The sequence below is a fragment of the Bubalus kerabau genome, chromosome 1, assembly GCF_029407905.1.
Source record: "Bubalus kerabau isolate K-KA32 ecotype Philippines breed swamp buffalo chromosome 1, PCC_UOA_SB_1v2, whole genome shotgun sequence".
Classification (NCBI taxonomy): Eukaryota; Metazoa; Chordata; class Mammalia; order Artiodactyla; family Bovidae; genus Bubalus; species Bubalus kerabau.
This window is the reverse complement of record NC_073624.1, coordinates 190,234,514-190,252,465: the sequence shown is the minus strand read 5'-3', so window position 1 is coordinate 190,252,465 and position 17,952 is coordinate 190,234,514. Positions and strand designations below refer to the sequence as shown.

At 40.7% G+C, this 17,952-nt stretch overlaps 1 protein-coding gene across 4 annotated transcripts in view; it reads right to left on the bottom strand.

Moving 5' to 3' along the window:
• The window catches only part of KIF3A (kinesin family member 3A), an 89,928-nt gene that overhangs the window by 42,128 nt on the left and 29,848 nt on the right, over window positions 1-17,952 (bottom strand). For all 4 annotated transcript variants that reach the window (XM_055547834.1, XM_055547851.1, XM_055547841.1 and 1 more), the window contains one exon: window positions 2,747-2,852. In XM_055547834.1, the coding sequence (XP_055403809.1) occupies window positions 2,747-2,852 (106 nt within the window). The remainder of the gene's footprint in view (window positions 1-2,746; window positions 2,853-17,952) is intronic.

Here is a 17,952-nt window from a genome sequence, read left to right as displayed (position 1 = left end):
GGGAGAAAATATTTGCAAATGATGTGACCTATAAGGGATTAGTCTCTAAAATTTACAGTTTATGATGCTTAATAGCATCAAAACAAACAACCCACTCAAAAAATGGGCAGAAGACCTGAATAGAGATTTCGCCAAAGAGGACATACAGATGGCCAATAGGCACATGAAAAAATGTTCAGTGTAGCTAGTTATTAGAGAAATACAAGTCAAAACTACAATGAGATATCACCTCACACCAGTTAGAATGGTTATCATCAAAAAATTCACCAACAACAAATGCGAAAGAGGGTGTGGAGAGAAGGGAACCCTCCTGCACTGTTGGTGGGAATGTAAATTGATACAGCCACTATGGAGAACAGTATGAAGGTTCCCTAAAAGACTAAAAATGGTTACTATGTGATCCTGTAATCCCACTCCTGGGCATATACCCAGAGAAAAATATAATCCAAAAGGATACACGCACCACAATGTTCACTGCAGCACTGTATGCAAATAGCCAAGACATGGAAGCAACCTAAACGTCCATCAACCGAGAAACGAATAAAGGTGCAGTACATACATACAATGGAGTATTATTCAGCCATTAAAAAGAATGAAATAATGATATTTGCAGCAACATGGGTAGACCTTGAGAGTGTCATACTGAGTGAAGTAAGTCAGAGGAGAAATATCATATGACGTCCCTTATATGTGGAATCTTAAAAGAAATGATACAAATGAACTTACTTACAAAACAGACTCAGAGACTTAGAAAAGGAACTTATGGTTGGGGGGGGAGGAGGTGGGGGACTTAGGGACTTTAGGAAGGTAATGTACATACTGCTATATTTAAAATGGATAACCAACAAGGACCTGTTGTACAGCACATGGGACTCTGCTCAATGTTATGTGCCAGCCTAGATGGGAGGAGGGTTTGAGGAAGAATGGATACATGTGTATCTACGGCTGAGTACCTTTGCTGTTCACCTGAAACTACCACAACACTGTTAACCGGCTACACCCCAATACAAAATACAAAGTTTCATGTTAAAAAAAAAAAGTTTACTTTCTATGTTCTTACCTTTTACCGCAAACTTCTAATTGCTGTTAGCAACATCATTAGTACTGGGACAGGGAGGCAAGGGAGAGGGAGATCAGCAATATTGCAGAAGTTTTTCATTCTTTATAAAAAACATGAAACTTACTAAAAAGAATGCCACTTTGTTTGCCTTCTTAGCAATAAAAGGAAGACATTATAGTGCTGGGGTTTTCTTTAAGCTGAATATATATTTTTAATTTTTTAATTGGAGGATACTTGCTTTACAGTGTTATGTTGGTTTTTGCCTTACAACAACATGAATCAGTCATGACTATATGTGTGTGTGTATATATACATGAATTGAAGTGAAGTGTGAAGTGCAAGTTGCTCAGTCATGTCTGACTCTTTGCAACCCCATGGACTACACAGTCCACAGAATGCTCCAGGCCAGAATACTGGAGTGAGTATCCATACCCTTCTCCAGGGGATCTTCCCAACCTGGGAATCAAACCCAGGTCTCCCACACTGTAGGCAGATTCTTTACCAGCTGAGCCACAAGGGAAGCCCATATATATATATCACCTCCCTCTTGAGCCTCACTCCCAACCTCCCCCGGCCAATCCACCTCTCTTGGGTGTCACAGGGCGCCAGGCTGGGCTCCCTGTGTTATGCAGCAGCTTCCCACTAGCTAGCTATTTGACACATGGTAGTATACATATGGCACCCCACTCCAGTACTTTTGCCTGGAGAATCCCATGGATGGAGGAGCCTGGTGGGCTGCAGTCCATGGGGTCTCTAGAGTCGGACGTGACTGAGCGACTTCACTTTCACTTTTCACTTGCATGCATTGGAGAAGGAAATGGCAACCCACTCCACTGTTCTTGCCTGGAGAATCCCAGGGACGGGGAAGCCTGGTGGGCTGCCGTCTATGGGGTCGGCACAGAGTCGGACACGACTGAAGTGACTTAGCAGCAGCAGCAGCATATATACGTCAATGCTGCTTTCACAATACATCCCACCCTCTCCTTCCCCTGTTGTGGCCTACAAGTCTGTTCTCTACATCTGTGTCTCTACTGCTGCCCTGCAAATAGGTTTATCAGTACCATTTTTCTAGATTCTATATATGTGTGTTAATATACAATATTTGTTTTTCTCTTTCTGACTTACTTCACTCTGTATAACAGGCTCTAGGTTCATCCACCTCAGTTCAACTAATTCACATTTGTTCCTTTTTGTGACTGAGTGGTTACTGCTAACTAACAGTGTAGATTCACATACTCATTCTGACACTTATTAAACAGTATATGACCTTAGATAATTTACTTTAAATGTCAATTTTCTCAGCCATAATATAGGAATTTAATACCTTAATAAAGTCCATTCTGAGGATTAAAAGAGACCATTCTTACAAAGCATTTGCACAAGCACTTGCCACATGGTAAGTACTCAATAAATGTTACCAATATTATTACACCTAACAAGAGACAGTGATATGAGCGTCTCAGACACAGCATTATCAACAAGCAACAAAATTTTGGACAACATAGAAAGCAATCTGTGATATCTTTCATTCATGTATCCTTTCCACACAGTAAATAATCAAAGAGAAATGGTTTACAAGAAACTGAAAAATCCAATCTTTATGGTGCAAAGTGCCAGAGCAACTTTGCTTCTAAACCAGACTTCTCGACATGTAACTGTTTAATCACAGTTAAGCACTACACTTACGATTCTTGTGGCCCAGTGTCATAATTCTATCCATATCATCAGCATTATTGACCACATAAGCTGATAAATCCTTGATATAAACTCCCACGTCGGGTCTTTCTTTCACCTAAAAAAAAAATAAAAATACAGATTTTACACATATATCCATAGTTCTTCCTCAGGTATTTACCAAATATCTAGTACATGTTGGATGCTACCAGACAGTGAGGAGAGGGTGATGAAGGAGGCAGAGTTTCTACACGGTGGAAGTAAAAATCTGCAGGGAGAACATACAAATAAATAATTACACACAAAAATTATTTTAATTGTGATAATGCTATGAAAAAAAAAAAAAACAGGAAACTACAGGAGAATACATTATGGAGAGACTTAAGCTAGTGAAACAGGGACAGGATAAGTTTCCCCAAGATGATGTTTAAGCTAAGATCTGAAGAAACAGCAGGTTCAATCTGTGTGTTAGAATAGGAGAAAAGAGTATGTGCAAGAAGCCTGAAATAAGAAAAACTAGGTAATTTAAAAAATGAAAACCAACTAAACAAACAAAAGCCAAGTCAAGAGTGGGCAGCACAGGGGAAACAGGTGGGATACCTGGCTAAAGAGGTACACAAAAATAAGACTAAGCATAGTTATTGGACAATTTTGATTTTATTGAACTATAGTTGATTTACACTGTTGTGCTAGCTTCTGGTATACAGCAGGGTGACTCAGATTACATACATATACACACATACACATTCTTCTTCATATTCTTTTCCATTATGGTTATTACAGGATATTGTACCATATGGTAGGACCTTGTTGCTTTTTATTCTATATATAATAGTTTGCACCCGCTAATCCCAAACCCCTAATCCATCCCTCCTGCACTCCCCCCACCTTGGCAGCCACCAGTCTGTTTTCTATGTCTGTGAGTCTGTTTCTGTTTCACAAATAAGTTAATTTTTAGCTATATTTTAGATTCTACAAAAAAAACCAACATTGTAGTATTTGTCTGACTTTCTTCACTTAAAGTATGATAGTCTCTAGGTTCATCCATGCTGCTGCAAATGGCATTATTTCATTCCTTTTCACGACTGAGTAGTATTCCATTGCATATATATACCACATTTTCTTTACCCATTTATCTGTCGATGAACATTTAGGTTGTTTCCATGTGTTGGCTACTATAAATAGTGCTGCTGTTTATATTCTGACTTGGACCCTCTATCCACATCCTTTCTGCTTCACCAAGAAATTAGTGTCCACTTAAAAATATACACAACCTAAAGTTAAGAACTGTGTTTTTATTCAGTGGACATACTAAAGATTTAAGCCCAAGAGACAGTCTCTCAGATGGCTCTGAAGGACTGTTCAGAAGAGGTAAGGGAGCATGTGTATTTTCAAATTAGAGTTCTGACTGAATATATACACAGGAATGGAATTGCTGCGTCACTTGGCAACTCTATTTTTAGTTTTCTGAGGAATCTACACACTGTTTTTCATAGTGGCTGCACCAATTTACATGCCCACCAACAGTGCAGGAGGACTCCCTTTTCTGCCCACCATCTCCAGCATTTACAAACTTTTTAATGATGGCCAGTCTGACTGCTGTGAGGTGATACCTCACTGTAGTTTTGATTTGCACTTCTCTAATTATTGGTCTTTATCTTAAGAGCAATTTGAAACCACTAGAGTATTTCACACAGGTGAGTGAAATAATCAGATCTATGGAATTAGCAAACTCAAATGGACTGGAATGGGTGAAATTAATTCAGATGATCATTATATCTACTACTGCGGGCAGGAATCCCTCAGACGAAACGGAGTGGCCATCATGGTCAACAAAAGAGTCCAAAATGCAGTACTTGGATGCAATCTCAAAAACGACAGAATGATCTCTGTTCGTTTCCAAGGCAAACCATTCAATATCACAGTAATCCAAGTCTATGCCCCAACCAGTAACACTGAAGAAGCTAAAGTTGAACGGTTCTATGAAGACCTACAAGACCTTTTAGAACTAACACCCCAAAAAAGATGCCCTTTTCATTATAGGGGACTGGAATGGAAAAGTAGGAAGTCAAGAAACACCTGGCTGCTGCTGCTGCTAAGTTGTTTGAGTCGTGTCCGACTCTGTGCGACCTCACAGACGGCAGCCCACTAGGCTCCTCTGTCCCCGGGATTCTCCAGGCAAGAATACTGGAGTGGGTTGCCATTTCCTTCTCCAAGGCATGAAAGTGAAAAGTGAAAGTAAAGTCGCTCAGTCGTGCCCAACTCCTAGCAACTCCATGGACTGCAACCCACCAGGCTCTTCCGACAATGGGATTTTCCAGGCAAGAATACTGGAGTGGGGTGCCATTGCCTTCTCCTAGAAACACCTGGAGTAACAGGCAAATTTGGCCTTGGAATACGAAATGAAGCAGGGCAAAGACTAATAGAGTTTTGCCAAGAAAATGCACTGGTCATAACAAACACCCTCTTCCAACAACACAAGAGAAGACTCTATACATGGACATCACCAGATGGTCAACACCAAAATCAGACTGATTATATTCTTTGCAGCCAAAGATGGATAAGCTCTATACAGTCAGCAAAAACAAGACCAGGAGCTGACCGTGGCTCAGACCATGAACTCCTTATTGCCAAATTCAGACTTAAATTGAAGAAAGTAGGGAAAACCAGTAGACCATTCAGGTATGATCTACATCAAATCCCTTATGATTATACAGTGGAAGTGAGAAATAGATTTAAGGGCCTAGATCTGATAGAGTGCCTGATGAACTATGGAATGAGGTTTGTGACACTGTGCAGGAGACAGGGATCAAGACCATCCCCATGGAAAAGAAATGCAAAAAAGCAAAATGGCTGTCTGGGGAGGCCTTACAAATAGCTGTGAAAAGAAGAGAAGTGAAAAGCAAAGGAGAAAAGGAAAGATATAAGCATCTGAATGCAGAGTTCCAAAGAATAGCAAGAAGAGATAAGAAAGCCTTCTTCAGCGATCAATGCAAAGAAATAGAGGAAAACAACACAATGGGAAAGACTAGGGATCTCTTCATGAAAATCCGAGATACCAAAGGAACATTTCATGCAAAGATGGGCTCAATAAAGGACAGAAATGGTATGGACGTAACAGAAGCAAAAGATATTAAGAAGAGGTGGCAAGAATACACAGAAGAACTGTACGAAAAAGATCTTCACGACCCAGATAATCACGATGGTGTGATCACTGACCTAGAGCCAGACATCCTGGAATGTGAAGTCAAGTGGGCCTTAGAAAGCATCACTACAAACAAAGCTAGTGGAGGTGATGGAATTCCAGTTGAGCTATTCCAAATCCTGAAAGATGATGCTGTGAAAGTGCTGCACTCAATATGCCAGCACATTTGGAAAACTCAGCAGTGGCCACAGGACTGGAAAAGGTCAGTTTTCATTCCAATCCCAAAGAAAGGCAATGCCAAAGAATGCTCAAACTACCGCACAATTGCACTCATCTCACATGCTAGTAAAGTAATGCTCAAAATTCTCCAAGCCAGGCTTCAGCAATATGTGAACCATGAACTTCCTGGTGTTCAAGCTGGTTTTAGAAAAGGCAGAGGAACCAGAGATCAAATTGCCAACATCCGCTGGATCATGGGAAAAGCAAGAGAGTTCCAGAAAAACATCTATTTCTGCTTTATTGACTATGCCAAAGCCTTTGACTACATGGATCACAATAAATTGTGGAAAATTCTGAAAGAGATGGGAATACCAGACCACCTGACCTGCCTCTTAAGAAACCTATATGCAGGTCAGGAAGCAACAGTTAGAACTGGACATGGAACAACAGACTGGTTCCAAATAGGAAAAGGAGTTCGTCAAGGCTGTATATTGTTATCCTGCTTATTTAACTTCTATGCAGAGTGCATCATGAGAAACGCTGGACTGGAAGAAGCACAAGCTGGAGTCAAGATTGCCGGGAGAAATATCAATAACCTCAGATATGCAGATGACACCACCCTTATGGCAGAAAGTGAAGAGGAACTCAAAAGCCTCTTGATGAAAGTGAAAGTGGAGGGTGAAAAAGTTGGCTTAAAGCTCAACATTCAGAAAACGAAGATCATGGCATCTGGCCCCATCACTTCATGGGAAATAGATGGGGAAACAGTGGAAAGAGTGTCAGACTTTATTTTTCTGGGCTCCAAAATCACTGCAGATGGTGACTGCAGCCATGAAATTAAAAGACGCTCACTCTTTGGAAGGAAAGTTATGACCAACCTAGATAGCATATTCAAAAGCAGAGACATTACTTTGCCAACAAAGGTTCATCTAGTCAAGGCTATGGTTTTTCCTGTGGTCATGTATGGATGTGAGAGTTGGGCTGTGAAGAAGGCTGACCGCCGAAGAATTGATGCTTTTGAACTGTGGCGTTGGAGAAGACTGTTGAGAGTCCCTTGGACTGCAAGGAGATCCAACCAGTCCATTCTGAAGGAGATCAGCCCTGGGATTTCTTTGGAAGGAATGATGCTAAAGCTGAAACTCCAGTACTTTGGCCACCTCATGCAAAGAGTTGACCCATTGGAAAGGACTCTGATGCTGGGGGGGATTGGGGGCAGGAGGAGAAGGGGACGACAGAGGATGAGATGGCTGGATGGCATCACTGACTCGATGGACGTGAGTCTCAGTGAACTTCGGGAGTTGGTGATAGACAGGGAGGCCTGGCGTGCTGCGATTCATGGGTCGCAAAGAGTCGGACACGACTGAGCGACTGATCTGATCTGATCTGATGGTATCTATGTAAAAATATTATCTTTCTGTGAGTAACTTTATGAGAACTTTGACCCAACTTGAAGGTTGTATTTAGGATATGTGTATCTAAAATACAGATAGTATTTTAATACTACCTGTAAAATATACATAGAAATATAAAACTCATTTTGCATGGACTAGAAGTCACCTCCAAAAATCAAAAGAATAAAGTGAAACTGAGGTAGAGGGGCTGCCAGTGGGGCAAGCCATTTCCACGGGTAGTAAGACCTCACAGACAAAAACGACAAAAGTTTAAAAAACAATATCAGAGACAAAGTCACAAAAGCAAATACTCTGAATTCTGGGTGTTGATTTTAAACCTAATTAGAGTTTGGGGGCTGTATTATAAGATATATTTATACATTACAAAAACTGCCTTTTCTCTGTCATGGGATATATGTTATTCCTAATTTTTGTTGCAGTAAATGTGTTGGTCTCCATAAAGCAGTGGGTTTCAGACTGTGCTCTGACAAGCACTATATGGCCTAGTGCTGGCAATGAGGAGCCACAGTGTGAGTGTGGGGTTTTTCAGATCCAGACAAATTCTAAAGAGAACTTTACTTTCATGTATTTTATAGACTGGGCTTCCACATAAGGTCTGGTTTGATTTAAGTGTTAAAATGCTTTAAACCTTCGTTTGAACATTATTGGTCTATATCAATGCTTAGAAAATCTATGTTAAAAAATAATGTGTATATGTCTAATGTGGAAAAGTGGTATCTCTGGAAAAAAAATCATGCCCTTGGATGTCATGAAAATGTCTAATTGCAGTGAAAGTTTTTAATCATGTACTTTCACTTTCTATGCTTATGTTACTGCAGACGGGAAACATTCTTCAAACTGGCATCAGTCTGCAAAGTCTAAGGTCATTTCCAATAACAAGTTATTAATTCTATATACAATTATTAAGCATAGACAAATTATATATGAAAAATGAAAAAACTGAGTATGATTCTGAAATAAAGCAGGACCCTGAGACGAGATGGTGGAGCAGAAGGATGTGAGCTCACACCATATCAAGAAAACACCAAAGTCACAATTAACTGGTGAATTACCACCACCACCAAAAAAAAAAAACATTGAAACTTACCAAAACAGATATCCTGTATTCAAAGACAAAGGAGAAGCCACAAGACACAGAAGGGGTGCAATCACAATAAAATCAAATCCCATATGCACCAGGTGGGCAACACACAAACTGGGAAATAATTACATCATAGAGGTCCTCCCACAAGAGTGAAAGTTTTGAGCCCCATATCAGGCTTCCCATCCCATCCTGGGGGTCTGGCATTGGGAGGAGAAGCCCACAGAGCACAGGACTAAGGGAAACAAACTCTACTCTTGGAGGGCACACACAAGGTCTCATGCAGAACAGTATCCAGGGGGAAAAGCAGTGACCTTATAGAAGCCTAGGCCAGACCTACCTGCTGGTCTTGGAGAGCCTCCTAGGGAGTCAGGGGCAGCTATGGATTACTGTGTGGAAAAGACACTATCAGCAATAGTTCTGGGAAGTACTCATTGATGTGAGCCCTCCTGGAGTGGAGGCCATCATTTTCTCACAAGACCCCCCACCCCACCCAACAGACAGTAGGTTCCTGTACTGGAACACCTCAGGCCAAATGACCAACAGAGCAGTAACACAGCCTGACCCATCAGCAGACAGGCTGCATAAAATCTTACCAAGCCTACAGCTGCATGTTAAACACACCCTTTGACACAGCACTGTCCACCAGAGGTATATGGTCCAGCTCTACCTTCCAGTGGGCAAGAAACAGTCCCTCCCACCAAGAAGTGTGCACAAGCCTCTTAGATCAGCCTCCCCCACCAGTGGGCAGACAGCAGAAGCAATAATAACTATAACCCTGCAGCTGGTGGAATGGAAACAGCAATGACATAAAGGCAGACAAAATGAGATGGCAGGAGAGTATGTCCCAGACAAAGGAACAAGATAAAACTAGAGAAAAACAACGAAGTGAAATGGAGATAGGCACTCTAACGGAAAAAGAATTCAGAGTAATGAGAGTAAAGACGATCCAACATCTCAAAAAATAATAGAGGCACAGACCAAAAAGATACAGGAAATGTTTAAAAAAGCTAGAAGATCTAAAAAACAGAGATGAACAACACAACACCTGAAATAAAAAACACAAGAGAAGGAATCAGTAGCAGAGTAAATGAGACAGAAAAACAGGTAAGTAAGCTGGAAAACAGAATACTGGAAATCACTGCCGTGGAACAGAAAACAGAAAAAAAAGAAATGATAACAGTATCAGACACCTCTGGGACAACATTAAACACACTGCCATTTGCATCAGGGGTCCTAGAAGGACCTGAAAAAATATTTGAAGAGATAACAGCTGAAAATTCCCCTAACAGGAGAAAGGAAACAGTCACCCAAGTCCAAGAAGTACAGAAAGCCCCATGCAGGGTAAGCTGAAGAAGGAACATGCCAAAACAAAATAGTAATCAAACTGACAAATAAGGAAGACAAAGAGAAAATATTAAAAGCAACAAGAAACAAGCAACAATTAACATACAAGGGACTCTCTGTAAGATTATCAGCTGATTTTTCATCAGAGACTCTGCAGGCCAGAAGGGAGTGGCAAAACATATTTAAAGAGATGAAAGGGAAGAACCTACAACCAAGAATACTCTACCCAGCAAGACTCATTCAGATTTGATGGAGAAATCAAAAGCTTACTAGACAAGCAAAACCTAAGAGAATTCAGCACTGGGAGACTAGCTGTGCAGCAAAGGCTGAAGGAAAATCCCCAGGTGGAAAAGGACACAAATAGAAAAAATAAAATTACAAATGGAAGCACTCACCAGTAAAGGCAAACACACAGTAAAGGTAGGAAATACCCACACATAAATATGATATCATAATCCTAAGAAGAGGACAGCACAAAAGCAGGGTACTGGAAAGGACCAGCAACTTAAATCAATCTTCTTTACATACAAACTACTATATCAAAACCTCACGGTAACAGCAAATCAAAAATCTACAATAGATACACACACAAAAATGAAAAAGGATTCCAAACAGAACACTAAACTTAACCATCAAATCACAAAAAAAGAGAATAAAAGAAGGAGAGCAAAAAGACCTAAAAAAAAAAAAAAATCCAACACAGTGAACATACATACCAATAATTACCTTAAATGTAAATGGATTAAATGCTCCAACCAAAACACACAGACTGGCTGAATGTATACAAAAACAAGACCTATATATATGCTGTCTACAACAGATCCATTTGAGATCTAGAGACACATACAGACTAAAAGTGATGAGGTGGAAAAAGGTATTCCATGGAAATGGAAATCAAAAGAAAGCTGGAGTAGCAATACTCATATCAGACAAAACAGAATTAAAGACTGTTACAAGAAACAAAGGACACTAACATAATGATTAAGGGATCAATCCAAGAAGAATATATAATAATTGTAAATATATATGCACCCAACACAGAAGTACCTCAATATATAAGGCAGATGCTAAGACCAGGAGACACTAACAGTAACACAGTAATTGTGGAAGACTTAAACACCCCACTTTCAACAATGGACAGATCATCCAGACAGAAAATCAATAAGGAAAACGAGGCCTTAAAAGACACTGGAACAGATAGACAACTGATTTTTATAGAGTATTTCATCCAAAAGCAGCAGAATATACATTCTTCTCAAGTGTACATGCAACATTTTCTAGATTGATCACATGCATCAGTTCAGTTCAGTCACTCAGTCATGTCCAACTCTTTGCGACCCCATGAATTGTAGCACGCCAGGCCTCCCTGTCCATCACCAACTCCCGGAGTTCACTCACACTCACGTCCATCGAGTCAGTGATGCCATCCAGCCATCTCATCCTCTGTCGTCCCCTTCTCCTCCTGCCCCCAATCCCCCCCAGCATCAGAATCTTTTCCAATGAGTCAACTCTTTGCATGAGGTGGCCAAAGTACTGGAGTTTCAGCTTTAGCATCATTCCTTCCAAAGAAATCCCAGGGCTGATCTCCTTCAGAATGGACTGGTTGGATCTCCTTGCAGTCCAAGGGACTCTCAACAGTCTTCTCCAACACCACACTTCAAAAGTATCAATTCTTCGGTGCTCAGCCTTCTTCACAGCCCAACTCTCACATCCATACATGACCACAGGAAAAACCATAGCCTTGACTAGACGGACCTTTGTTGGCAAAGTAATGTCTCTGCTTTTGAATATGCTATCTAGGTTGGTTATAACTTTCCTTCCAAGGAGGAAGTGTCTTTTAATTTCATGGCTGCAGTCACCATCTGCAGTGATTTTGGAGCCCAGAAAAATAAAGTCTGACACTGTTTCCACTGTTTCCCCATCTATTTCCCATGAAGTGATGGGACCGAATGCCATGATCTTTGTTTTCTGAATGTTGAGCTGTAAGCCAACTTTTTCACTCTCCACTTTCACTTTCATCAAGAGGCTTTTGAGTTCCTCTTCACTTTCTGCCATAAGGGTGGTGTCTTCTGCATATCTGAGGTTATTGATATTTCTCCTGGCAATCTTGATTCCAGCTTGTGTTTCTTCCAGTCCAGCGTTTCTCATGATGTACTCTGCATAGAAGTTAAATAAGCAGGGTGACAATATACAGCCTTGACGAACTCCTTTTCCTATTTGGAACCAGTCTGTTGTTCCATGTCCAGTTCTAACTGTTGCTTCCTGACCTGCATACAGGTTTCTTAAGAGGCAGGTCAGGTGGTCTGGTATTACCGTCTCTTTCAGAATTTTCCACAGTTTATTGTGATCCACACAGTCAAAGGCTTTGGCATAGTCAATAAAGCAGAAATAGATGTTTTTCTGGAACTCGCTTGCTTTTCCCATGATCCAGCAGATGTTGGCAATTTGATCTCTGGTTCCTCTGCCTTTTCTAAAACCAGCTTGAACATCTGGAAGTTCACGGTTCACATATTGCTGAAGCCTGGCTTGGAGAATTTTGAGCATTACTTTACTAGCGTGTGAGATAGGTGCAATTGTGCAGTAGTTTGAGCATTCTTTGACATTGCCTTTCTTTGGGGTTGGAATGAAAACTGAACTTTTCCAGTCCTGTGGCCGCTGCTGAGTTTTCCAAATTTGCTGACATATTGAGTACAGCACTTTCACAGCATCATCTTTCAGGATTTGGGATAGCTCAACTGGAATTCCATCACCTCCACTAGCTTTGTTTGTAGTGATGCTTTCTAAGGCCCACTTGACTTCACATTCCAGGATGTCTGGCTCTAGGTCAGCGATCACACCATCGTGACTATCTGGGTCATGAAGGTCTTTTTCGTACAGTTCTTCTGTGTATTCTTGCCACCTCTTCTTATTATCTTCTGCTTTTGTTACGTCCATACCATTTCTGTCCTTTATTGAGCCCATCTTTGCATGAAATGTTCCCTTGGTATCTCTAATTTTCTTGACGAGATCTCTAGTCTTTCCCATTCTGTTGTTTTCCTCTATTTCTTTGCACTGATTGCTGAGGAAGGCTTTCTTATCTCTTCTTGCTATTCTTTGGAACTCTGCATTCAGATGCTTATGTCTTTCCTTTTCTCCTTTGCTTTTCGCTTCTCTTCTTTTCACAGCTATTTGTAAGGCCTCCCCAGACAGCCATTTTGCTTTTTTGCATTTCTTTTCCATGGGGATGGTCTTGATCCCTGTCTCCTGTACAATGTCACGAACCTCAGTCCATAGTTCATCAGGCACTCTATCTATCAGAGCTAGTCCCTTAAATCTATTTCTCACTTCCACTGTATAATCATAAGGGATTTGATTTAGGTCATACCTGAATGGTCTAGTGGTTTTCCCTACTTTCTTCAATTTAAGTCTGAATTTGCCAATAAGGAGTTCATGATCTGAGCCACAGTCTGCTCCCAGTCTTGTTTTTGTTGACTGTATAAAGCTTCTCCATCTTTGGCTGCAAAGAATATAATCAATCTGATTTCGGTGTTGACCATCGGGTGATGTCCATGTGTAGAGTCTTCTCTTGTGTTGTTGGAAGAGGGTGTTTGTTATGACCAGTGCATTTTCTTGGCAAAACTCTATCACATACATACTGGGTCACCAAGCAAGCCTCGGTAAATTTAACAAAATTGAAATCATATTAAGCATTTTTCTGACCACAATGCTATGAGATTAGAAATCAATACAAGAAAAAAAAAAAAAACTGTAAAAAACACAAATACTTGGAGGCTAAACAATATGCTACTAAACAACCAATGGATCACTGAAGAAACCAAACAGGAAATCAAAAAATACCTTGAGACAAATGAACATGAAAGCAAGAATATCCAAAAGCTATGGCATGAAGTGAAAGCAGCTCTAATAGGGAAATTTACAGCAATACAATCTTACCTCAGGAAACAAGAAAAATCTCAAATAAACAACTTAACCTTGTACCTAAAGCAATTAGAGAAAGAAGAAAAAACAAAACCCCAAGTCAGTAGAAGGAAAGAAATCATAAAGATCAGAGCAGAAGTAAATGAAATGGAGACAAGGATAACAACAGATCAATAAAACTAAAAGCTGGTTCTTTGAGAAGGTAAACAAAATTAATAAACCTTTACCTGGACTCAGCAAGAAAAAGAGAACTCAAATCAGTAAAATTAGAAGTGAAAGGATTAATTACAATGGACACCACAGAAATACAAAGAATCATAAGAGACTACTATAAGCAACCATATGCCAATAAAATGGGACAACCTGGAAGAAGTGGACAAATTCTTAGATAGGCACAACCTTCCAAGACTGAACCAGGAAGAATGAGAAAACAGGAACAGACCAAACCCACGTACCTATGGTCACGCAATTTACGACAAAAGAGGCAGAAATATACAACGGGGAAAAGGCTGTCTCTTCAGTAAGTGATGCTGGGAAAACTGGACAACTACATTAAATAAATGAAACTAGAACACTCCCTATCACTATACACAAAAATATAAACTCCAAATGGATTAAAGACCTAAACGTTAAGGCTAAATATTTTAAAACTCTTCGAGGAAAACATAGGCAGAACACTCTGACAAAAATCACAGAGAGATCTTTTTCAATCCACCTCCCAGAGTAATGAAAATGAAAACAAAAACAAACAAATGGAACCTAATTAAATGTAAAAGCTTTTGCATAGCAAAGGAAACCATAAACGAAACAAATAGACTACCCACAGAAAGGGAGAAGATATTTACAAAGTATGCCACCAACAAGGCATTAACCTCCAAAATATACAAACAGCTCATGCAGCTCAATAACAAAAAAATTAACAATCCAATAAAAAAAATGGGCAAAGGCCTAAATAGATATTTTTCCAAAGAAGACTCACAGATGGCCAAGAGGTACATGAAAAGATACCCAACATTAAAGAAATGCAAATCAAAACTACAATGAAATATCACCTCACATCCTCAGAATGGCCATCATCAAAAAGTCTACAAATAACAAATGCTGGTGAGGACATGGAGAAAAGGCAACCCCCTTCTACACTGTTAGCGGAGAAGTAAATTGGTACAGCCACTATGGAGAACAGTATGGAGATTCGTTAAAGAACTAATACAGAACTACCATATGGGACTTCTTGGTGGTCCAGTGGTTGAGAATCCACGTCCCAGAGGGGACACAGGTTTGATCCCTGGTCTGGGAAGAATCCATATGCTGTAGGGCAACTAGGCCTGAGCGCCACAACTAATGAAGTCCATGTACCCTAGAGCCCATACTCCACAACAAGAGAGAGCATTGCAATGAGAAGCCTGCCCGCTGCAACTACAGAGTAACTCCTGCTCACTGCAACTAGAGAAAGCCCGCACACAGCAATAAAGACCCAGCACAGCCAAATAAGTAAACGGAAAAAGAAAAAAAACTACCATATGCTCCAGCAGTCCCACTCCTGGGCACTTGAGAAGATATATGCACTCCATTGTTCACTGCAGCACTTTTACAACAGCCAAGACATGGAAGCAACCTGAATGGCCATCGACAGAGGAATGGATTAAAAAAGATGTGGTACACTTGTACAATGGAAAATTATTCAGCCATTAAAAAAAATGAAATGCCATTTGCAGCAACATGGATGAAACCAGAGATTATCACACTAAGTTGAGTAAGTCAGAGAAAGACAAATACATTTGCTTACATGCAGAATATTAAAAAAAGAAAGAAAAAAAAGGTACAGATGAATGTATTTACAAAACAGAAAGAGACTCTCAGACTTCAAAAACAAACTTATGGTTACCAAAATGGAAAAGTTGGGGGGCGGGGTGGAAAGGATAAATGTTTCAGACTGACACATACCCACTACTATATTTAAAACAGATTACCAACAAGGACCCAGGGAGCTCTACTCAACATTCTGTAATAAGCTAAATGGAAAGATAACTTGAAAAAGAATAGATACATGTACAACTAATTACTTTGCTGTTTGGAGAAGGAAATGGCAACCCATTCTAGCATTCTTGCCTGGAGAATCCCATGGACAGAGAAGCCTGGGAGGCTACAGTCCACAGGGTCGCAAAGAGTCGGACACGACTGGGCGACTTCACTACTACTACACTACTACACCTGGAACTAACACAATACTGTAAACCAACCACACTCCAATAGAAAAGAAAAAAGGTAAAAAACGACAGACCCTGCGGGACCCTCCCATGTACAAAAGCCACTGCGTGTTCCCTGTTTCTTGTTTGTACAGAAAGGATGTAGTCTGCTGGCCTTTTCTGAAATCCAAAGAGCAGAGTCAAGCAGTCACTAATTAAGGAAGGGAAGGAATATAAAATCAAAGAAAAAGCCAAGAAATTGCTCTTTGTAGTTGAAACAATAGTTCATCTATAATCAGAGTCCTAGTTCCTCCTCGAGGAATATATTCAACAATCTCATGCATATCTTACAACTGTTCTGCAGAAACTAAGACCCCTATCCAGCTTGAGCATGACAACTACATGCTGACCACAAGCACTAGACCCTAGACTGGACTAAACTAGGATTAATGATTAAGATTCCTAAAACACCACCCTGTTGACTTACCACCAACCAATCAGAAGAAAGTGAAGCACCCTGCAACCCTCAACACAAATGTTGCCTTTAAAAACCCTTTCCTGAAGGACTTCCCTAGTGGTCCAGTGGTTATGAATACGCCCTGCAAGATCCCACATGCCACGGGGCAGCTAAGCCCAAGCTCAGCAACCAGAGAGTCCATGCGCTGCAAAGAAGATCCCACATGCCACAACTAGGAATGGAGGCGGCCAAATTAAAAAAACCTTCCCCGAAAAACAGTCATTAGGGAGTTTGTGCCTTTCGAGCATGAGCTGCTTGTTCTCCTTGCTTGGCACCATGCAATAAAACACTGTACTTTCCCTCAACACAAACCCCTGCAATAGATTGGCCTTGCTGTGTCACAGGCAAGCAGACCTAAGTTTGATTCAGTAACAATTTTGGTGACCATGAAGGCACAGCCATCTTGAGAGGCATCTCATCCACTGTACATCAGCCCCCGACTGACAGCGGCACTCAGATCTTGTCCACCAGGTGCCTGAGCACGTCTGTCTCAGGGACAACCCAAGTGCTTACCACTAATGGCATCACTGGCCCGCAGTGTTTTCAATGCCCTGGTAAAGGAAACAAGGTTCTGGTCCTCGTCTGTAAGAGATCTCTAGTTAGTGGTGCAACCACTCATGTCCAGGGCATTCTTCCCCATTGGGCTGCCCTGACTGGAATTTTACTTTGGGAAGGGGGGGAGGTGTAGGACTCTGTCATCTGGTTTTGAGCACACTACCACTTTAATTGGACTTTCCTTTCCAGATCAAAGAGTCCCTTTGTTGTCCAGCACTGCCTGAGCAGTGATCGAGAAACTCCCTGTTAGAGCAAGGCTCATCTGCACCCCCATTCTCATGCCAGGTAACTGTGACCCTGAGAAGACTCTAGATATGGATCTGCTAGTCTGTTTCTGGTAACATCAGTCATGTGAAAGAACAATGGGTAATGAAAGCTATGTTCCATCTTGTAGTTCCCTAAGGTGTATTTTGCAAACCTGGAAGATCTTAAGTTGTACTCCCGTGAAAAGAAAGACAATGATATTTAACTGTAACACCACATGGCCCCAATATTCTTTAGGCTCTGATGAACAATGACCCCTCAATTGTCTTTAGACTATAACACCTACATTCAACTAGAACTGTTTTTTAAAAGGGAAAGAAAATGGGATAAAATTCCTTATGTAAAGGTTTTTATGGCATTGCATCAAAATGAACCTGACTTTTATCTTGGGAGTCTCAGTACATGAGTGTGAATTCTGTTTCCTCTCTGGTTTCCACCCTCATTAGGGGATCCTGGACCTGATTTGGGAGGAGACCCCACCATAAGGAGAGAAAGGAAATGAAAGGATTAATGATTCTCAGAGACACCCCTGACACTGATCCTCATTAGAGGACCCTGGTCTTTACCTTTGTTA